This window comes from Carcharodon carcharias, chromosome 1 (genome assembly GCF_017639515.1).
Source record: "Carcharodon carcharias isolate sCarCar2 chromosome 1, sCarCar2.pri, whole genome shotgun sequence".
Taxonomy (NCBI): Eukaryota; Metazoa; Chordata; class Chondrichthyes; order Lamniformes; family Lamnidae; genus Carcharodon; species Carcharodon carcharias.
This window is the reverse complement of record NC_054467.1, coordinates 249,154,335-249,177,608: the sequence shown is the minus strand read 5'-3', so window position 1 is coordinate 249,177,608 and position 23,274 is coordinate 249,154,335. Positions and strand designations below refer to the sequence as shown.

General features: G+C 44.7%; 1 protein-coding gene across 1 annotated transcript in view; it reads right to left on the bottom strand.

Moving 5' to 3' along the window:
* LOC121278030 (dedicator of cytokinesis protein 2-like) overlaps nt 1-23,274 on the bottom strand; it is a 1,199,266-nt gene that overhangs the window by 873,057 nt on the left and 302,935 nt on the right. Inside the window, exons 17-19 of the mRNA XM_041188048.1 lie at nt 21,833-21,936; nt 8,853-9,036; nt 3,818-3,915 (exon numbers count right to left, since the gene is read on the bottom strand). Of these exons, the coding sequence (XP_041043982.1) occupies nt 3,818-3,915; nt 8,853-9,036; nt 21,833-21,936 (386 nt within the window). The remainder of the gene's footprint in view (nt 1-3,817; nt 3,916-8,852; nt 9,037-21,832; nt 21,937-23,274) is intronic.

The following is a 23,274-nucleotide window of genomic DNA, read 5'->3' as shown; positions in this document are numbered from 1 at the left end:
ACTCGGCTTGTGCTCCTTAGAGTGTAGCAGATTAACAGGTAATCCATTTGAGGTGTTTAAGATGATTAAAGGAGTTGATGACGTGGATAGAGAGAAACTATTTTCACTGCTGGGAGGAGTCCAGATCAAACAAAGCCTTAAAATTACAGATAAAAGCAAAATACTGCAGATACTGGAAATCTGAAACAAAGACAGAGAATGCTGGGAAAACTCAGCAGGTCGAACAGCATCTGTGGAGAGAAATAAAACACAGAGTTAATGTTTCAAGTCTGTATGACTCTTCTTCAGAGCTAACGAAACGTTAACTTTTTACTCTCCACAGATTCTGTTAGACCTGAGTTCATCCAGCATTTTCTGTTTTTGCTTAAAATTAGAGCCAGGTGCTTATGGGATAATGTCAAGAAGCAATTCTTCACACGAAGAATAGTGGAACTCTGTCCTCAAAAAATGCTGCTAAGTTTGGAGATCAATCGAAAATTTCAAAACTGCGAGCGATAGATTTTTGTTAGAGGAAGGGTACTCAGGGTTACAGAACCAGGGTGGATAGATGGAGTTAAGATACAGAAAAGACATGATCTAACTAATGGCAGAACAGGCTTGAGAAACTTACTGGCCTACTCCCCTGTTCCTGCATTCATAGATAGCAACCCAAATAATCTTAAATGCTAGAAGGATGCCGGCATTCTCAGAGCTGACCCCAACTGCTTCTTCAGGACAGGAGAGAAGAAATTGAACAATTAAACCTTTGTTGCAGGAGAGAAGCTGTTGAAGAAAACTGTCTGCGGTTCTGGTCTCCGTATTACAATAAAGATGCAGAGGCACCACAGAAGGTGGAAATAAAATCTACAACAATGTCAGAACTGAGAGGGTACTACTATCAGGAAAGATTGAACAGGCTCAATTTCCTGTCTAGAAAAGAGAAGACTGAAGGGTGACCTAATAGATTGCTTTATTATTATGAAAGGATTTAGTAAGGTAGATGTAAAGAAAATATTGTCACTTGTGGGGTAATCCAAAACTAAGGGTGATAAATGTAAGTAAGATAGTCACAAATAAATCCAACAGGGAATTCAGAAAAAACGTCTTTCTCAAGAGGAAGGTGAGAATGTGGAACTCACTACTACACGGAGTAATTGAGGCAAATAGCGTAGATGCAGTTAAGGGAAAACTAGGTAAGTCAATGTGGGAGATAGGAATAGAGGATATGCTGTTAGGATGAAGTAAGATGGGAGGAGACTTGTGTGGAGCTTAAATATTGACACAGAGCTGGATGGTCTATATCCCAGCTACAAATTCGACATGACTCTACATGTTTTTGTTTCAGCTGGCATCTGAACACATTGCAGACGACAATGTACTAGCTCAAAACAATCCACCACCTTATCGAGCTTCTAGATAAAGCTCTTGGAACACAGAGCTTGACAGTCAGGGAGAAAGTGGAAAGGGCAAACCATATCTTTCAATTACTTCCCTCTGCTTTTGTTATTAAAAAAAAAACTGTCTGTTGTTTGATGCCATCTTAGACATTTATCATCACATTAAAAAAAACGGCAGCGTCTCTGACTGGAGAGTGAGAATGGAACACAATGCTCTTTGTGGGTAATGAACCCATAATGTTCAACCTCTAAAGAGGCAGCCCACATTTCTTCTTAGAGCATTGCTTCCGATAAAATAAAACTGAAGTGAAAGGGCAGGCGTAGCTTTAAAAGAGGGCGCTGTGGGCTCTGCAGTGATGCATCCAGCGGTTCCACATCCGGAGAAGAAAGCAGTGACTGGGTTTACAGCTCATTATCTACAGAGGCTGGAGCTGAGACATGTTGGTAAGGCTAGACAGAAGGAGATCCAGCATCTAACCCGCGCTCCATTTCACCTGAGAGTGTTTCTCTAGTGCCTTTCTCAACCTCAGGATTTCGCAGCCAGTGTAAACTATTCTTGAAATGTTGTAATTTTGGAAACTCAGCAGCTAATTTGTGCCCAGTAAGAGGCTGAAAGCAGCACAAAGATCATAGCAAGATAATCACTTTTCAGCCATGCAGGTTGAGGGTCAAATGTTGGCAGGGACGCTGCAGAAGAACTCCCCTGCTCTTCTTCAAAATAATACCATGGGATCCTTTACACTCCCCTGAGAGGTCAGATGGTGGGGGGTGTGGTGGGGGGGGGGGCGGTGGGAGGCACAGTTTAACCATTCATGTGAAAAATGTCTCAGAACTGCACAGGGAGCATCAGCCTAGAGTAATTGTGCCTGGGGTGGGGCCTGAATGCCCAACCTCTGAATCAAAAGACCGATGTGCCACCAACTGAGGCATGGCTCACACCTGGTACAACACGATCCGATCCTCAGTGCACATACTCTTCCCTCACCACAGTTACATGAGGAAGAACATTTTCACGCAGCGAGTGCTTAGGGCCTGGAATGCGCTGCCTGGCAGTGTGGTGGAGGCAGATTCAATGCGGCTTTCAAAAGAGAATTGGATAATTGTTGGAAGAAAAAAATTAGCAGGGCTACAGGGAAAAGGCAGGGGAGTGGGACCAGGTGAGTTGCTGTTGCAGACAGCCAGCACAGGCACGATGGGCCGAATGGCCTCCTTCTGTGCTGTAATCATTTTATGACCCTACGGTTAAAATACATTTGGGATTTAAACTGTTCTCCCTCGCCCTTACAACGATAAAGGATTCAACGACCTTCCAAATTCCAAATACACCCTCTTAAAGTTCCTTGACGAAGCACAAAGACAGATGGTATATATAAGAAAAAAACCTAAAACCTGGCAGGTGTGCTTTTCCATCATCTTGCTAAACCAGATGATAACCCACACTGCAGATCTTGGCTGAACTGAGCTACAACTGGAGTTACGCAGTGTCACAGTAAATGCCAGTCAGCACTTTTGTGGGCATTCACGCTTGATCGATTGCATCACTGTTCTCTCCTCTACACGCAGAGCTGACAAACGTGCCCTTGAATCCCTAACGACTCTTATCAGCTGTAAAACAAATGTTACTTTTCTTTCCGTATAGTCTTTAAAATGTCCTGCTGCAATTAGCAGCACCATTACATTAGAAATACGAGCATTTTTAGGAAGGCTATTAGGCCTAGCAAACTTTCTCACTTGATCTTAACCTCACCTTTACCTCCACCATTTCTAGAATCATAGAATCTTAATGCACAAAAGCCCTTTGAGTCTGTGCGTGAGTGGAGGAGAAGGTACTGTGACAATAGTTTAAAATTTATGTATTGTTTTGAGCAAACATCGTGCACCCTTTATTCACCAAAATAAAGAATGACTTGTTTTTACATTTTATGACCTCAGGACATCCCAAAATGCCTTACAACCACTAAGTACATTTATCAGGCAGTCACTATTACACTGTAGGAAATGAGGCAGCATTTTGTGCACAGCAAGCTCCCACAAATGGCAATGGGATAATGACCAGATAATCTGTTTTTTCTTATTGATGTTGGTTGAGGTATAAATGTTGGCCAGGACACCGGGGATAACTCCCCGACTCTTCTATGAAATAGTGCCATACATCCACCTGAGAGAATAGATGGGGCCTTGCCTTAATGCCGTATCCAAGAGACGGCACCTCCAACATTCCCTCAGTACTGCACTTGGGCTCAGGTCTCTGGAGTAGGACCTGAACTCAAAGCAGAAAAGTTGGGATAACCAATCATAAACAAATGGGGCGAGCAGCTTGACCAGCAGAGCCTGACATGTTGGGACATATATTTTGCCATTTTCCAGCATTTCTCAGCTGAGTGAATACCCACAAAACAACAAACAAACCAATTGCATTAGCTCCGATCGCTTACTCTCACCTTGACAACTTCCCCTCCATCCACCTTCATCAGTTTTTTCAGATTCTCGTTTAGTGCGCTAGTGTTGTAACGCCATTTCAACAAGCCCAGGAGATCCACTGAATGATGAAGGAAGCAGAAAAAATAAAAATCACAAAATGCAATTTTTATGCAGGTTGAGAACTAATTCCACTTGCTCTGAATTCTAAGCCTAATGAAAGAAAACACCATTCGGTTATAATCATCTTGGAGATATACCACCCGTCAAACAGAATGCAACATTAAAGGATTTTGTAGCATATGATTACATTCCATTCAGGGCAAAGGCCTATTTGATGCAATTACGAACTATGTAGATGAGCACCTATATTTATTATTTATAAAAAATGTTCTGGAAGAAAATAGTAAATTAAGCTAAATCAAAATAATTTGACAATAATATTATGCTTGTGGAATAATATCTTATCCAACATTGGCATCTGGTTGTAATAAAATAGCAAGTGAGCTAGAATTTGCGAAATCGTAGTTGAGTAAGGTATAAATATCGTATTAAGAACGGAAGTTAGTGACAAGGTAGATGAAGTGAGAGAGGTATTGCGGTGGAAGGAATAAAATGACTAATAGAGCCATTGCTAATGGTGAAATAGAGGACAAGCAGTATATGGCCTGTGCAAAGAATGACCTTGATGACCTATAAGATGTATACCCCGGCCCATACTTTCTTAAGAGTCATCCCAGTTCATTCTAAAGGAGAACAGCAATGGAATGCTCTTAAACCACAAGATAGGAGAAATGAAAGCCGTGTTTCCTTCAAACACAGTCAACAGAGCATAGTGGTGTGCAGAATCAACTGAGACCATTGCCGTGCATCAGACTAGTCCCAAAGCTTGAATATTCCAACTATACTCTCTATAAAGCTAAAGCAGTTTGCTCACTGAGGTTCACAAAGAGTTTTGGGAACTTTGGTTTTTAAGGTTGAACTTACCTAAAGATGGAGCCAGTTTGCTAATTGAGTCTGATTTAGTGAGAGAATTCATGACAATGAGTCAATAAAGCTGTGGGTTCAAGTCCTTTACGTGGGACTTGAGTATATAATCTAAATCAATACTTTATTGCTGCATTGTTGGAGGCCTCATTTTTACAACCTAAATGTTGAACCAAAGTGCTGTCAATAAAGAACTGGATTTTAACACCCAAAAAATGCTTGGGCTGGGATTGAGTCAGACATTAAAATTTTAAATAAAAACAAAAACAGAATTACCTGGAAAAACTCAGCAGGTCTGGCAGCATCGGCGGAGAAGAAAAGAGTTGACATTTCGAGTCCTCATGACCCTTCGACAGAACTTGAGTTCGAGTCCAAGAAAGAGTTGAAATATAAGCTGGTTTAAGGTGTGTGTGTGGGGGGCGGAGAGAGAGAGAGGGTTTTTAAAAATCTCCAACCCGTCCTCTTCCAGAGGCAAGATAAGGGAATGGGGCATAGAACCTGTTCCCAGGAGGTGATTTGACAATTTAAATATTTTAGTGAGGCTGGCAGCCTCTCAGTTAACCTGTCTTGCAGGTTCTACAGCACCCAGCTGGGTTTTCAATAAAGGGAGGTGAGGACAACTTTGGGCTTTGGGATTAGGCAAATGCCTTTACAGCACTGCTTGTGGGTCAAGGGTAGCAGGAGTGCTCCCCGCCAGCCCCACCATCATATCCACCCCCACAGAATGGATGCTGGGATTGGAGATTGGACTTCCCCTGGGGGATCGGAGCCGCCCCCCCCCTGCACCAGCGTCATGGATCAGGTCCCCCTGATCCTGCAGCCTGCTCCCGAGTCCTACCCACCCTATCAATCCGGCTGGCTTCTGGACGGCAAACCAGTCAAGGTCAAAAGACGCAAGGACAAACACGGTGCCCTGGTCAACATTTCTCCCTCAATAAACACTGTCAAAAAAAAACAAACAAACTGGTTGTTTCCTTTATCTCATTGCTTTTCCAGAACCTTGCAATGGGATATCCTGACATGAAAAGTGCCTTACAAACGCAGGTTCTTCCTTTTCTTAGAGTCATAGAATCAGGGAAATTTGCAGCCAAGAAGGAGACCATTTGGCCCGTCCTGTCTGTGGCTGCCAAGAATGAGCTTTCCAGCCTAATCCCGCTTTCTAAATCTTGGCCTGTAGCCTTGTAGGTAACAGCAGGTCAAGTGTATGTCTAAGACTCTTTCAATGCAATGAGGGTTTCTGCCTCCACGACCTTTCAGGCAGTGAGTTCCAGACACCCGACACCGCCTGGGTAAAACATTTCCTCTCAACTCCCTTCTAATTTTCCTTTACAAATTACTTTAAATCTATGCCCCCTGATTTAGTGGTACCAATCATTTTCCTTAGCTTGCAGGCATAGAACTTCACTTCAAAACTAATAATTTTGATGCCTGTGTGTGCATTAATGTCATGCAAATGATGTGCAACACCCCTATCTCGCCAAACAAAAGCATTTACTAAACAGAAGACAATGACCGCTTTAATCTAAATCACTCACTTTATGTACTATCATAAAACTTGATTTTATAGGAATATAAATTACATTAACGCAAGTGGAATGAGTCACAGGAAAAAGCATCACTGTAAATAATATAACAAAATGGGTATGAGAGACGCTTAGAATTACATCGGGAGAAAGAGCGAATAGTGGCTGATGTCAGAAACCTGACCCACTCATGAATATTCAGCCCCTGGAATAATTAGGGAACAGAAGGAGGCTATTCAGCCCATCGTGCCCATGCTCGCTCTCAACATGAGAAGTTGAGCTTGTCCCACACCGGCAACCGTTTCCTGTAATCCTACAATTTTTTTTTCCCCATTCAGATGCTTATCCCATTCCCTTTCGAAGTTCATGATTGAACTTATGAATTAGGAGCAGCAGTAGGCCATTCGGCCCCTCGAGCCTACTCCACCATTCGGTAAGATCATGGCTTATCTGATTGTGGCCTCAACTCCACATTCCGCCTGCCCCTGATAACCTCTCACCCCTTTGTTAGTCAAGAATCCATCTACTTCTGCTTTATAAATATTCAATGTCCCTGCCTCCACTGCTTGCTGGGAAGAAAGTTCCACAAACGAATGACTCCCTGAGAGGAAAAAAACTCTCCTTGTCTCCTAAATGGGAGCCCCCTTATTTTTAAATTGTGCTCCACGTCCCCCCCCAACAGTTCTAGTCTCTCCCACAAGGGGAATCTTCCTCCTGGGGCAGAATTTTCCCCCTGTCGGGCAGGCTAGGCTGGAGCGGGCGGAGCCGGTCGCGAAGCCAACCGTTGCCCGCGATCAGGGCTGGACCGCAATTTTCACCCAATAAGGCATTGCTCAGTGGTGCTGCCTGTACACGGGGGGGGGGGGGGGGGGGGGGGGGGGGGGGGTGGGGGGAGAGAGAGGTGGGGGGGGTGGGAGGGGAGGCGAAGGGAGGGGTGGGGCTGGAGGGTTAGGAGGAGGGTGAGTGGGGCAAGCACGCAAGCGAGTGTGCACTTGAAGATCTCCCTGAGGGACAGAGCTGCCTCAGGGACACGAAGAGTGTTCGAGAAAAAAAACAGATTTGAAAAACGTTGTTCAACATGTCCCCTCATGTTACTCTGCCACACGTTATAAATGAAATTAAAAAAACATTTGTTTCATTTTTATTTGATGTTGGAAACCTCACCCCACCCGCGGGTAAGGTTTCCAAAAGAATGTAAAGGCCGCTTGCCCGCCTCTGTAAGGCTGGCCGGGTAGCGAAGAATTTGATTCAATTACCTCGTCAACGGCCTTAACAGGCCTTTTCATTGGTGGTGGGTGCGCTGCTGATTCCCGCCCGCGCCCTCTGCCCAAAATATCGTGCGATTGCGCGTTGACGTTGGGATGCTCGCCCAACGTCAACTTGCGGCATTTTACGCTCAAGCAGGTCGGGTGCACTCCTGCCTGCCGAGGTAAAAATCCTGCCCCTGGTATCTACCCTTTCACATCTCCTCAGGGTGTTTCAATAAGATCACCTCTCATTCTTCTAAACTCCAATGGATGTAGGCCCAGCCTGTTCAACCTTTCCTGATAAGGTAACAGCCCCATCCCAGGTATCAGTCCTTCCTTTAATAAGGAGACCAAAATTGTACAAGTACACCAGCGCCCTGTGCAACTGTGGCAAAACATTCCTACTTGACTGAACCTACCTCTACCACACTCTCAGGCAGTGCAATCCAGATCGTAACCACTCATTGCTTAAAGGTGCTTTTCTTCATCACCTTTAACTCTTTGCCAATCACCTTTAACGTGTCACTAACACAAAAGCAAAACACTGCGTACGCTGGAAATTTGAAATAAAAACAGAAAATGCTGGAAATACTTAGCAAATTGGGCTGCATCTGTGAAGAGAAACCGAGCTAAGGGGCAGAATTAAAGGGCCTCCCCTGAGGCAAGTTTGGAGGCAAGGGGTGGTATTTGAATAGGTAGGGGGGGGGTGGCAGGTGGGAACACCGCTGCCTCTGCTCCAACTAAGTCTGGCCTTACCAGCCCACTGCCAATTGAGGCCCTTAAGTGGGCAATTAATGGTATTCAACCAACAGTAGGCAGGGAATTCACCAGTCAAAATGCTTGAAAAGCATTTGCTTCCAAGCAGGGACCCTCATTCAAAGGCATTTAGTGCCTGATCGAGGGACCTGGCATCAGGAAGGGGAATGCCCACTGACAGCCGACCCCCTGCCCTTGCAGCTGACCCCCCTCCACCCTCCCAACCAACGTTTTCTGTTTTTATTACTTTAAATGTGTCCTCTGGTTCTCAACCCTTACGTCAATGGTAGCAGTTTCTCTTCACCGAAACTATTGAGAACCATCATCATTTTGAACACCTCTATCAAGTCTCCTCTCAGTCATCTCTTTTCTATTAGGAGAACAAAATCCCAGCATCTCCGATCTACTCACATAACTCATCCTTCGAGCCATTCTTGTAACTCTTTTCTGCACTCCTTCATACCCTTCCTAAATGCGCCCCCAGGATTGGACACAATGCTCCAGAGGCCAGATCAGTGTTTTATAAATTGTTTCTAAATTGTTACCGTTCTGTGTGAGCTTGGTTGAACAGACGAGTGTGGAAATCTGGAAGTTGTCCCTTGAGCAAATGGGGTGTCCTCCGCTGCTGCTTCTGAATGAAGACCCAATATTGAGCTTCTGATCAGCCATCTGTTTACTGGACAGGTTACATAGGTAGATGCCGGCATCTTCAAGCTTTCTGCTATCACCCTGCAGTTAGAGGGTCAAGAAGAGGACAGTTAACAGCTGAAGAAATATTGGAGATATCCCACTGAGATTTTTCACAACACGTTTTTTGGGGACTTGTTGGCGAATGCAAAGTACCAAAGTGCAGAATATTGCTGAGTGCACACAAGCATGTTGTCCCCTTTGGCAACCATCAAGAATCCTGGACCTTAGGTAAAGAATAGCACAGATTCTAGCTCAATCTCCATTGTCCTCAGTACATCTGCCACTGAACCCCTCGTCCATGCCTTTGCTACCTCGAGGCTCAACTATTCTAATACTCTCCTAGGCGACCTCCAAGCTTTCACACCCATCCAAAGCTCTACTGCCTGTAGCCTGGCTTGCACCAAGTCCCATTCACCCATGACTCGCTGACTTACACCGGCTCATAGTGCAGCAGGATTTGAATGCAAGTGCCAGGGTTGACCTTCGACAACCCCACAACCCTCCGAGACTTCTGCAGAAAGTCTGGCCCCTTGAGCAACCCTGAATGTCATCACTTCACCATTGGCGGCCCTGTTAACGACTGCCCAGATCCTAAGCTCTGAAATTCTCTCCCTAAACCTCTCCACCTCTCTACTTCTCCCTCCTCTTTTAAGACATCCCTTAACATCTGCCTCTTTGACCAAACAGCAGCCTTAAGGCTTGCAGTCAAATTTAGACCGTTACCGCTCTTGTGAAATGACTTGAGGCATTTTTACCACATTGAAAGTACTATATAAATGCAAGCTGTTGTTTCAATAAAGCACCTTAATGGCTACCTCAGAAAAGCTGTCCTTACTCGAACAGTACAAACTTTTCTCCAAGTTTCTCCACTATCGGTCCAATATGTTGTCAAACCAAGAAAGCAGAATAACGAGGTATGAGCCCAAATGAAGGAAAGATAAATTCAGGACTGAAGTTCTTTCTCTTTCTGTGAACATCTTCAAAGTTTGCAAATGGAATTTTTTAGAATTGTTTTTTTTCCCTCAATTGGCCGAGGGCCATTTTCTCAGTCTTTGTTTTTCTGCTTCTCCCATCAGAACAGAAGTCAGCAGTTAAGTCTCTCAAGCCTGTTCCAGCATTCAATAATTCCATTTACCTGCCTTGGCTTCCAGGAGATTAAATAGCTGCTGAGATATGGGGACACTGGGTGTTTTGTTGCTTAGTGGAACTCAACAGAATGGGCAGACTCAGTGAATGAGCTGGTGATCTTATAGAATCAGAGAAACGTACAGAACAGAAGGAGACCATTTGGCCCATTCCATCCCTGCTGCCTCATTGAAAGAGCTATTCATCTAGTCCTAATCCCTCACTATTTCTCCCTTAACCCTTCTAATTATTATTTTCCAAGTATTTATCCAACTTACCTTTTGAAAGTTCCTACTGAATCTGCTTTCACCTCCCTTTCAGACAATGAGTTCCAGGTCTTAACAATGCACTGCATTAAAATAAAGCTCTGAATTTCCCTGCTGTATTTTTTACCAATAACCTTAAACCTGTGTCTTCTGATTAATGACCTTCCGCCAGCAGAAACCATTTCTCTGTATCTAATCTGTCAAAACCCCTCAAAGGATAGGAATCATAAGGAATTAGGCTCCAGTGCGCCTTTCTGATATGTCCCGCATGTTCACACCAATGACTGGAATGTACTTCTGACTAGAGAAGTGGAGGTAAAGGACCTGAAATTACTTAAGAACTGGTTGAATGTTGTAACTTTTAGGGTCTTTCAGAAAGGATGAATTAAGAAGGGTCAAATTATCTTTGTTGCTCTGATGGGCACCTATCCCTATTCGCTCTTGAGAAGGTTCTGGTGAGCCACCTTCTTGAACCACTGCACTCTGTGTGGTGGAGGTAAACACACGGTCCTAATGGGTGAAGGAGTGCCAGGATTTTCACCCCAGGGATGTTGAAGGAACACTGGTAGATTTTCAAGTCACAATGGTGTTTGACTTGAAGAGCAACTCGCATGTGGTGGTGTTCCCTATTCTGCTACTTTTGTTCTTCCAGGTGGTGGAGGTCACAGGTGTGGAAGGTGCTGTCAAAGAAGCCATAGTGAGCTGCTGCAGTGCAGCTTGTAAATGGTACACACTGCTGCCTCTGTGTGCAGGTGGTGGAGGAAGTGAATGTTTTAGTTAGTAGATGGGGTGCCCATCAAGTGGCTGCTTTGCCTTGGATTTTGTGAAGTGGATTGACAGTTACAGTAGTGCAAAACCTGCCCATGATTAGAAGTCTCTCTCGGAGAGGGAGAACAGAGGTGTGAGAAAATTGCAAAGCTGGGTTGAAGTTTGGATTATGAGACATGGCTGGTGCGGTGGGTGCAGGGGAGGGTTTCATTCTGTATCAGTCCTGTACTCTGGGAGTGCTCTTCACTGACGCAAGAAAAGCATTTTCATTCCCCAGCACTGACGCTCCTCGCCTTGGTAAACAGGAACATTCACAATATAAATGAACATTACTTCTAAAGTAAAACATTTTGGATTGAGTCGCACAATGTGGGACTCAAGTGTTGGGAATCAAAGAGTTAATGAGACACCACCACCTCAAGGAAAATGAGAGATGGGCAATAAATGCCGACCTTGCCAGCGATACCCAGGCCCTGAGAATAAATATGTTAATAAGAACCTCGACTACTTTGGAATATAGTCATTAAGATTTATCTTTGCTTCATCTTTATTAACCTTTACAGCTGAGTGAATTCTTCTGAATTTGATTAGGTCTAGTGAGCCATCAGCAAATGTACCCAGCCCTATGTAGCCTCTCCGATGAAAGGTCATCGATCTAAAATGCTAACTCTATTTCTCACTCCACAGATGTTGACTGACCTTCTCAACCTTATTATTTCAGTAGCACCTCCTGGGGATCAAACCTTCAGCTGTTTGAAGATTTACATGGCTATGTTATTTATACAATTTGTGGACATTCAATTCACTCGGAAAGAAAAGGTTTAGCACTCAGTTGCCAACCCACCATTTCGTCTGAAAATGGGGGCGGGGAAACAGAGAGATAAAAACACATGAAGACAAGGTTTATTAAACATTGACTACTTTCCTCACATCCCTGCTTCTGTGAAAGACTCTATTGCATTCTCCGCGTTCCTCTGCCTCCATTGCATCTGTTCAGATGATGCAAACTTCCATGCTAGAGCTTCGATATTTTTTTCTTTTTTATTAATTCTTTCTCGGGATGTGGGCTTCGCTGGCTGGACCAGCATTCATTACCCATCCCTAATTGCCCTTGAGAAGGTGGTGGTGAGCTGCCTTCTTGAACCGCTGCAGTCCATGTGGTGTAGGTACACCCACAGGGCTGTTTGGCAGCAAGTTCCTGGATTTTGGCCCAGTGACAGTGAGGGAGCGGCGATATATTTCCAAGTCAGGATGGTGTGTAACTTGGAGGGGAACTTGTAGGTGGTGATGTCCACGTGCATCTGCTGCCCTCGTTCCTCTAGGTGGTAGAGGTAAAGAGTTTGGAAGGTGCTATCGAAGGAGCCTTGGTGAGATGCTGCAGCGCATCTTGTAGATGGTACACGCTGCTGCTGCTTGCGTCAGTGAAGGACGGTGTGAATATTTAAGGTGGATGGGGTGCAATCAAGCAACTGTTTTGTCCTGGATGTTGTCAAGCTTCTTGAGTGTTGTGGGACCTGCATTCATCCAGGCAAGTGGAGAGTATTCCATTACGCTCCTGACTTGTGCCTTGTAGATGGGGGACAGGCTTTGGGGAGTCACAGGGTGAGTTACTCAGTGCAGAATTCCCAGCTTCTAACCTGCTCTTGTAGTCACAGTATTTATGTGGCTAGTCTAGTTCAGTTACTGGTCACTGGTAACCCCCAGGATGTTGAAAATGGGGGATTCAGTGATGGTAATGCCATTGAATTTCAAGGGGAGATGCTTGGATTTCCTTTTGTTGGAGATGGTCATTGCCTGGCATTTGTGTGGCAAGAAGGTTACTTGCCACTTACCTGCCCAAGCCTGGATGTTGTCCAGGTCTTGCTGCATTTGGACACAGACTGTTTCAGTATCTGAGGAGTCACGAATGGTGTTGAACATTGTGCAATCATCAGCGAACTTCCCCACTTCTGACCTTATGATGGAAGGAAGGTCATTGATGAAGCAGTTGAAGATGGTTGGGCCAAGGACACTACCCTGAGGAACTCCTGCAGTGATGCCTCGGCAGGTGGATGATTGGCCTCCAACAATCACAACTATCTTCCTTTGTACTAGGTCTGACTCCAAGCAGCGGAGAGTTTTCCTCCTGATTCCCATTGATTCCAGTTTTGCTAGGGCTCCTTGATGCCACACTCAGTCAAATGCAGCCTTGATGTCAAAGGCAGTCACTTTCACCTCACCTCTTGAGTTCAGCTCTTTTGTCCATGTTCGGATTAAGGCTGTAATGAGGTCAGGAGCTGAGTGGCCATGGCGGAACACAAACTAAACATTAGTGAGCAGGTTATTGGTGAGTAAGTACCAATTGATTGCACTGTTGACGACCCCTTCCATCACTTTACTGTTTTCCTTTTTCCTTAACTGAGGATTCCCCACCCCATTGGTTAACTGGCCGCTCCACTGTTTAAGATCTATATCAAACACTTCCGCTCTCACCCTGTTCCCCTGGTTCCCAGAATCCAGAATTCCCCTTGTTCTTACCTTCAGCTCCATCAAATTCCACATTCAACAGATCATCTGCTGACAATTCCGTCCCATGCAACATGATGCCACCACCAAACACATCTTCCCCTCTCCTCCCTTTCAGTATTTTGAACGGACTGTTCCCTAACCTTTCTGACAGCACCTTTCCATGCAAGAACCAGAGGTACAACACCTGCCCTTTTACCCTCAACAACGCCTTACTTCCCTATGGCACATTTTCATACAAGCACAGGAGTTGCAATACCTGTCATTTTACCTCCACCCTTCGCACCTTCCAAGGCCTCAAACACTCTTTCCAGGTGAAACAGTGATTTACCTGTACCACTTTCAATTTAGTGTACAATATTCGCTGCACGCTATGTGGTCTCCTACACATTGGAGATGTGACCAGAACACATCCATGCAGCCCGCAAGCATGACCTCGAGCTTCCTGTAGCTTGTCATTTTAATTTCTCACCATGCTCTGACTCTGGTCTCTCTGTCCTTGGCCTGCTACAATGTTCCAATGAAGCTTAATGCAAGCTCGAGGAACAGCGCCTCAACTTTGAACTCAGCACTCTACAGCCTTCTGGACTCAACACGAGTTCAACTATTTTGGATCATAACCTCTGCCTCCATTTTGCTTCTGATTTGGTTTCTATTTCAGATTTTCAGTATCTGGAGTATTTTGCTTTTGTAACAGTGAAAAAAGTTTGTTCATGGTTATTATATTTAAGTACTTTTTTTTAGCTTGGGACCAATAAACATTTTTATTATTATTATCATTATTGTCTGTGCTTCAGTGTTAAGAGCATGTTGATCGAAAACTTGAAATATTGTCAGGCCCAGGAAGGCTGACATTTTTCAGGATCTGATAAGAGTTAGCAATTGTAATGTCGGGTATGGTAAAGCCGATGTTACCAAGGAAAAAAAATCTTTCAGCTTGCTTGTTGTTTTGAAATAAAGCTACTTCCATCATTCCGTTTGCAGCACTGTTTGGGAATAAGAACCATGAAAAATCATTTGCAAAACTGGGGGCATTTTAAATTGGAATCGTCATTTGGGAAACCGGCCAAATTGCATTTTACACCCGATTTTCACCCGATTTGACTCCCCATCGAAGCCAGTGGCAGTCACATTGGACAGGGCCTGCCTTTTTCCAAGGTCGTGGAGCCTTTCTGCCTTTGTAAGAATGGTGGACAGGCCCGAATATCAGAAATCCCGCCGCCAAACCCAGTACCAACCATTTTTGCGGGAATGGGCCCGGGGTCCGGATTTGCGCACGCACATTTCGCAGGGGCAGCTGCCCATTGACATCAGCAGCTGCCTCCACTCATCTGTGCTTTTGGTGTGAGAGGTGTCTGAAGCCTGACATGTGCAGATTAGGCCTGGTAGGAGCAGGTCACGAACTTTATGGGTTTGTTTGGATAGCCAGGGGACCCTTTGGATATGGTCCTTTGGGAGCGATCAGCTACCCTTTATATTACTAAGAGTAGGCACAAATGTGTGTAAAAAGTGCAGAAAATCATTGGAACTGTGAAGCTCATTGGAACTGGCAAAAACACCTGTCAAACGTATCAAGGTGAACTGTCAAAATGTCAAGGCATTCAAAACTCCTGCCCTTTAACTCTATGGAAAAAAAACTGCCTTGAGTAAAAGTTTGCTTGCTGTCTCTGGCTGTTGATTACTGGATTAGTGCTGCATGACTTATTTTACAACTGTCCATTATGCTTGCCATTTCACAGTTTGATTGACAGTTCCAAGTGGTTATGAACTCTTTCATGCCGGACTATGAATTTCAATGCTTGTTTTTAGAAGGAATGATACAATTGAATGAAATGTTTATTGTTATAAGGGATAATGCAGTTTTTTTTGGTAATACAGAACTTGAATATTGCTGAAAAAAGAGACTCTCTGCTCTATTCCAATTCTGGCCTCATCGAGGATTTTAATGCCTCCATGGCAGCCATACCTTCAGCTATCTAGGCCCTAACCTATAGACTTTCTTTCCTAAATCTCTCCAAATCTCTATCCTCCTTTAAGACACTCCTTAAGATCTATCACATTGATCAAATTTTTTGTCATGTGCCGTAATATCTCCTAAGATGTCATAACGTGAAATGTTGTTTGATGATGCTCCTATGATGCACCTTGGGATGCTTTATTATAATAAAAGCACTATATAAATACAAGTTGTTGTTGTTAATTTCCTTACCTCAGTACCTATAGATTTCTCACTTCTCCAGAAAGAAGTATCAAAGCAGGCTTGTTAATAAGCTCTCTAATCCTTCTCAATCTGTTACTCTTCCTAAAAGTACCATTGACTCTAAATCAGCCACTCTCTCTGGGAATTTCCACTAATCTGTCTGATCTCTAGCCTTTATAGAAGTTCGGAATTCCTGGACTAGTATCTTCTGATCCCGTGCTCATCATCCAATTTAACTATTGTGTCTTCAACTTTTTTCCATGTCTTTCATTATTTTAAAGGCTGCTGCAGTACGAACATAATTCAAGGTAGTCATTTAAATACGCACAGCAAAACTAAATGCTTACGGTCACAAGCAGCACTGTTCCCCACGGAGTTTTTAAGCAATTCAACTTCTCTAATTGGGAGCTTGGAACAATTGCAAAGAGCAACTTCCCTCCAGACCTGGCACTTCATCTTCTAATTGAAGATCCCACAGCCCCAATCATTCTTCCTTGTGGGGTTTAACAGTTAACTTCATTCCTTCTGCACCTTTCCTGACTTAAGGGTGTTGGAAAAGATTGATTAGGTATAATTGAGTCAGCTGTTGCATCATTGGTCATGCCTGGGTGGAGAGGTACATTATTGATTGGTTATGGCTGTCATCAATTTGACCAAAATTAATTAACGCCGGCCAGGTCTGGTGATTCTCCATTAGAAGGAGTGAACAAAGGGCAATCTGTTTCCGGAGATACACACTCCCCCACTCATTATTTGAGGTTTCTACTACATATGAACTAAATAAGCATGAATTACCATGGTTGCACAACTGTTATGTGATACACAGTCATTACGTCCGCATTCAAGATATTGTTGGGTTATTATTTTATTCTTAAGTGCTTGTTAGTGCTAATATGATTAACTGTTATAATAACGCTTCTGAATAGATGGAATGCTGGACACTTTATCATCTATAAACAGTGAAGGATTTCAAAGGTTGTCAAACATCGATTAAAGCTATTCAATTTGCAAATCTGTAATGTTCAGACACATTTCTTTTTACACGTGAGCAGGTTCATGAGTGCCCTTTCTTGCTAAAAAAAAATTTTCAAGGTGACATCTTTTTAGTTGGCATTTTTCAGTTTCTATTTGATCAAGTGTCAACTTCAGCCACTCCAAGTATATTGTGGATGAGATTCAGGGATGCACCTTCCTCCCTCTGCCCTAGTCCAAACTCAGAATGCCACTGCGGCCTCTTTTAAGCACACACAGCCTTTTTACTACAAGCCACAGCTGAATTATGGTCATGCTTATGTCGTGCCTCACCATCTCCACAATGGAGCCACTGGCCATGACAGCTATGCTTTGCCTAAGCCTTAAGTTATCGACTTTCTTTCCTAAACCTCGCCACATCTCTTTCCCCCTTTAAGACGTGCCTCAAGATCTATCACTTTGAGCAAACTTTTGGTCACCATTTCATGGTGTGACATGTTGCTTGATGATGCTCCTGTGAAGCACCTTGGGGTCGAAAAGCACTGTTGGGTTTGCTGTGCATGGGCCCGTGGCTGTACCCTTATCCTGCGCCCTTAAAAATACCGCACAATGAGAATGAGGGTGGGAATCCCAGAATTGGGTGCCGCCTGCCTCTTTTCCTCTCCACAGAAGGGCAAAACCCAGCCCAAGTGTGCAATGTTAATGCTCCATTATAGGAATGATGTTAGCTCCACTGGGATTCACCAGGATGGTGTAATTTATGGAAACATGGCCAGAATTTTCCATGCCGCGAGTTGGGGGTTGGGGCCCGCTCGCCGACGGGAAAACGACGCGGGATGATGTCGGGAGGAACCCCCGACGTCATCCCGGTCCCTTTAAATCTTTAGGAAGGCGGGCGGACGGCGGAATCAGCTGTTCGCCCGCCGACCTGAGGCCATTGACGGGATCACTAAGCTCATTGAAAGACCTGCCCGTCCAACCTTAAGGCTGGCGGGCAGGCCAGGAGCCCCAGCGGGCTTCTGAAAAAACATGGAACCTCACCCGCTGGTGGGGTGAAGTTTCATCTCAGTTTTTTAAAAAAGTTCATTAAAGTTTCACTCATAATTATTAACATGTCCCATCTTGTGTGACATTGTCACATGAGGGGGACACGTTAATCATGCTTTTCTTTCTCTATTTTTAAAGTTTTTTAAACATTCAGCGCTCTCCCTGAGACAGCGCTTAGCCTCAGGGAGCATTGCGCTCTTTCACGCGCATGCACAAAAGAGCGCACTTTGACAGATGGGGAATCCTTTCACCCCCTGCACAGGAAGCACATAGCGCTTCCTGTCGGGCAGGCCGCTGGGTGGGCCTTAATTAGCCCGCCCACTCAAAATGGCAGCCGGCCCCGTTTTGGCTGCGGAGTTCACCAGTGGGGCCCGCCCGCCCATCAAGGTCAAAATTCTGGCCACTGTTATGAAGAGAGACTTTAGATTCTGAGACTATTTCAAGTGAAAAAGAAAGCCATAAGAAAATGCAATAGAGCTTTCTTTTAAAAAAAAAATGGTGAAAGCATTTTGATGGAGGGAATGGATAAAAAATTATTTCCTCTAGTCGTAGTCCCACTGCCAAGGGAATCATCAATTTAAAATTGAGGAGTGAGGTTAAGGGAAATTTCTTTATACAGAGAATTGTTGGGGAAAGTAATATTTGGCCACAGACGGTGCTTTAGGCATCTTGCTGTTAAGAAGAGAATTCCAGAATTTTGACCCAGCCGTAGCACAGGAACGGCGACATAGTTCCAAGTCAGGATGGTGAGTGGCTTGGAGAGAAACTTGCAGGTGGTGGTGTTCCCATTTGTCTGCTGCCCTTGTCCTTCTAGATGCTAGTTGTTGTGGGTTTGGAAGGTGCTCTCCAAGAAGCCTTGGTGAATTCCTGCAGTGCATCTTGTAGATGGTGCACGCTGCTGCTACTGTGCGGCATTGGTGGAGGGAATGAATGCTAAGGGTGGTGGGTGTGGTGATAATCAAGCGGGTTGCTTAGTTCTGGATGGTGTCAAGCTTCTTGAGTGTTGTTGGAACTGCACTCATCCAGGCAAGCAGAAGGTGTTCCATCACACTCCTGACTTGCGCCTTGTAGATGGTGGACAAGATTTAGGGAGTCAGGACATGAGTTACCCTTCGCAGCCTCTGACCTGCTCTTGTAGCCATAGTATTTATATGGCTTGTCCAGTTCAGTTTCTTGTCAATGTTGACCTCCAGGATGTTGATAAAGGGGGAATCAGTGATGGTAATGCCATTGCATATCAAGGGAAGATGGTGAGAGTCTCTCTTGTTGGAGATGGTCATTGCCTGCCAATTGCATGGCAATGAATGTTACTTGCTACTTATTGGCCCAAGCCTGAATGTCTTCCAGGTCTTGCTGCAAATGGATACAGACTGCTCCAATATCGGAGGAGTCACAAATGCTGCTGAACATTGTGCAATCATCAGCGAACATCCCCACTTCTGACCTTATGATGGAGGGAAAGTCATTGATGAAGCAGCTGAAGATGGTTGGGCCTAGGGCACTCCTGCAGTGGTGCTTCAGCAGGGGGATGATTGACTTCCAGTAACCACAGCCACCTTCCTTTCTGCTACGTATAACTCTATCCAGCAGAGAGTTTTCCCCCTGATTCCCATTGACTCCAGTTTTGCTGGGGCTCCTTGATGCCACACTTGGTCAAATGCTGCCTTGATGTCAAGGGCAGTCACTCTCACCTCACCTCTGGAATTCAGCTCTTTTGTCCATGTTTGAACCAAGGCTGTAATGAGGTCAGGAGCTGAGTGGCCCTGGCAAAACCCACACTGGGCATCAGTGAGCAGGTTATTGCTGATTCAGTGACACTTGATAGCACTGTTGATGACGCCTTTCACCACTTTATTGATGATTGAGAGTAGACTGATGGGGTGGTAATTGGCCTGGTTGGATTTGCCCTACTTTTAGTGGGCAGGATGCATCTGGGCAGTTTTCCAGATTTTTGGGTAAATGTGAGTTATAGATGTACTGGGACAGCTTGGCTAGGGGCGTGGCTAGTTTTAGAGCACAAGTCCCCACTACTATTGCTGGAATGTTGCCAGGGCCCATAGCTTTTACAGTATGCAGTACCTTCAGCCGTTTCTTGATATCACACGGAGTGAATTGAATTGGCTGAAGACTGGCATCTGTGATGCTGGGGACCTCCAGAGGAGGCTGAGATGGATCATCCACTCGGCACTTGCTGTACACAAAGTGGTTACTGCATTTCCTATAATAGAAAAGTGACTGCACAGGGCTGCAAAAAAACAAAAGAACTGATCTGGATACAGGTAGATGAATTAAGACTTTTTTTTTCATTTTTCTAGTTTTGTCATCTCCCAAACTCCAATTTAAGTCAATGCATCCCAAACATTTAACTCCCAAATTCAATTCGACTTATGTTTATGTCTGTAACATAGGGAAGAATTTTCCCGTCGGCAAGTGGGGGTGGCGGGGGGGGGGGGGGGGGGGGGGGTGCCAATCGCCAACGCGTAAAATGGTGCAGAATGACATTGGGCGCAACTCCCGAAGTCATCCTGCCTCATTTGCATTTTCAGGTTGGCAGGGGCGCAGCCGAGTCAGCTGCGCGCCCGCCGACCTGTCACCGGCCTATTGAGGTCATTCAAAAAACAATTAAACCAATTAGTGGACCTACCCGTCTAACCTTAATGTTGGCGGGCAGGTCGGGAACGCTGGTGGCTACCTGAGAAAGCGTGAAACCTCCCCCACGGGTGGGATGAGGTTTCATGACTGAATTAAAAAATTAAGATTCGCTTTTATTTAAAGTTATGTCCATGTCCCAACTCGTGTGGATGGTAAATGAAATTTTCGACAGAATAACTTGTTCCCTTTGGGAACCGATCTCCCTGAGGCAGCACTTAGTCCCAGGGAAGTTGGAGCGCTCCCTCACACGCATGCACGAAGGAGCGCACTTCCATATTTGGAATTCCCCTCAACCACCACACCCCCCACCCCTTAATTTAAAAAAATGGTGGCGTGCCTCCAGTCAGGGGCGCCGATCGGACGGTCGCCCACTACCGCACTTCCCCCCACTGACGGACGGGGGAAATGTTGCCCATAAAGAATTTGGAAAAGTGACACCTTCCTCAAAAACCTCCTTTCCTTTCATTCCCAAATAACTATTAAACTCAGCATTCACTATAAGCCTGAAATTTGAACATAAGAACATAGAATAGGAGCAGTGATAGCTGATTCAGCACTCGGTGTCTGGTCCATCACTCAGTAAGATCATGGCTGATCTGATTGTGGCCTTGACTCCAATTTCCTGATGTTGCCTCCCATCCTAACCCCCCACCCCCACCCCCCCTTCTCCCCCACCCCCCAAACCCCATAACCCTTGACTGGCTTGGAGATCAAAAATCTGTCTAATTCAGCCTTGAATACATTCAGTGACCCAGCCTCCATTACTCTCTGTGGAGGGGTGTTCCAAAGATTAATGATCCTCTGAAGGAAGAAATTCCTTCTCATCTTGGTCTTAAATGGGAGACCCCTTATTCTGATACTGGTTCCCCCAAAGTCCTAGATGCCCTCCACAAGCGGAAACATCCATAGCATCTACCCTATCAAACCCCCTCAGAACCGTAACATTACCTCTCATTCTTCAAGCTTCAATGAATATCAGCCCAGTCTGTTCAATCTTTGCTCATAAAATAGCCCCTTCATCCCAGGAATTAACCTAGTGAACCTTATCTGAGCTGCTTCCAACGCAAGTGTATCTCTCCTTAAATAAGTAGACCAAACTGGATGCAGTACTCTAGGTGCGATTTCACCAATGCCCTGTACAGTGGTAGCAAGTCTTACCTACTTTATCCTTCATGCCCCTTTAAATGCCAACCAAGAGTTGATCCATGCTCACAGTCTTTGAGTGGAGAGCAGCTATCAGGAAAAACCAGCTGAAAAGAAATTACAAACCAGCTCGAATATCACTGCCATTTATTTTCACCTTATACAAGATGAGGTCATGCTCTCCATCTCGCAGGGTTGTTCCATCAGGTTTCATTAGTTTCACGTACGCCATTGCAAATATTTTCTCTCCTTTATCTCTAGCTGTAATACATGAAAAATGTGATAGGATTTTTAGTCTGGCAAAATGATAGGTGTTTAGATTTTTTTCTAACTTGCTTGACCTTCCTTAACTAATGGTTCCAAACCTTTTTCCCTCAAGAGATTAAGCATTTTACCCTTTTCAACACATGTTTGTCTCCATGGAATTTTCTACAGAGATGGTGGGGTAGTAGGTAATGTCACTAGACTAGTAATTTAGAGGCCCAGGCTGATGCCCTGGGGTAGTGGGTTTAAATCCCACCACGGCAGCTGACAGAAATTAAATTAATAAATTTGAAAACATAAAGCCAGTCACAGTAATGGTGACTAGGGTAAGTAGCACTGATTGTTGTAAAAACCCATCTGGTTTCTAATGCCGTTTTGGGAAAGAAATCTGATGTCGTTACCTGGTCTGGCCGATATGTGACTCCAGATCCACAATAACATGGTTGACTCTCAACTGCCCTCTGAAATGGCCTAGGAAGTTCATGAGCAATTAGCGATGGCAACAAATGCTGGCCTTGCCAGTGACTGCCAATCCCCATGAAAGAATGAAGAACTTGCTCCTATGCTCTAACATACCCAGTCTGTGCTCTGAAAGCTATCTATTCCATGTTTCTTTATTTGCCACTTATGTAGAAATTTTCAAAACTTTCCATAGCGTGGATTGCCTGCACCTATTGGCAGGCTTGCATGCTTCTGTATCCTGGCCATTATTTATCCTTCAAGCAATATTAGGAGAACAGGTGAATTGCTCCTTTATTTTCTTGTTTTGCTTTTAGTGGGATCTTGCTATGTGTAAATTGGGTGCTTCTTTTGCTATGTCAGTACAGTGACCACACATCAAACGTATTTCGCAGGGTGTTCTGAGGTCATGAAAGGCACTATTCAACAAACAAAACACAGGGACACCTTTACAATTTCATATCACATCAGGCAGGCAGTAGACAGGGGGCCATTGCTCTACCTGCCCAATGGTATTAGGGAAAGGCCCAAAGCTATTTCTTTAAGTCGAGCCTCATTTGAAGTTGTTTGCAGTGACCTTCCAGCACTCAATGGGTGCCAATTCGGGGAGGGGCAGGAAATCCAGAGGGACAGGCTGGGTGTTAAAGCTTAAAGGGGGCCGAGGCAGTGCTGAAGAAGTCAACACTCATGCCAATCTCACCAATCATCTGAGTATCAATGAGCTACTCCACATTGAGGGTAGCGGTAGCACAGTGGTTACTGGGTTTACTAATCCATTGGTATGATCTGGGGACAGGAGTTCAAATCCTACTATGACAGTTGCGAAAATTAAATTCAATTAATTAAATGAAATTTGGCAGTAAAAAGCTAGCAATG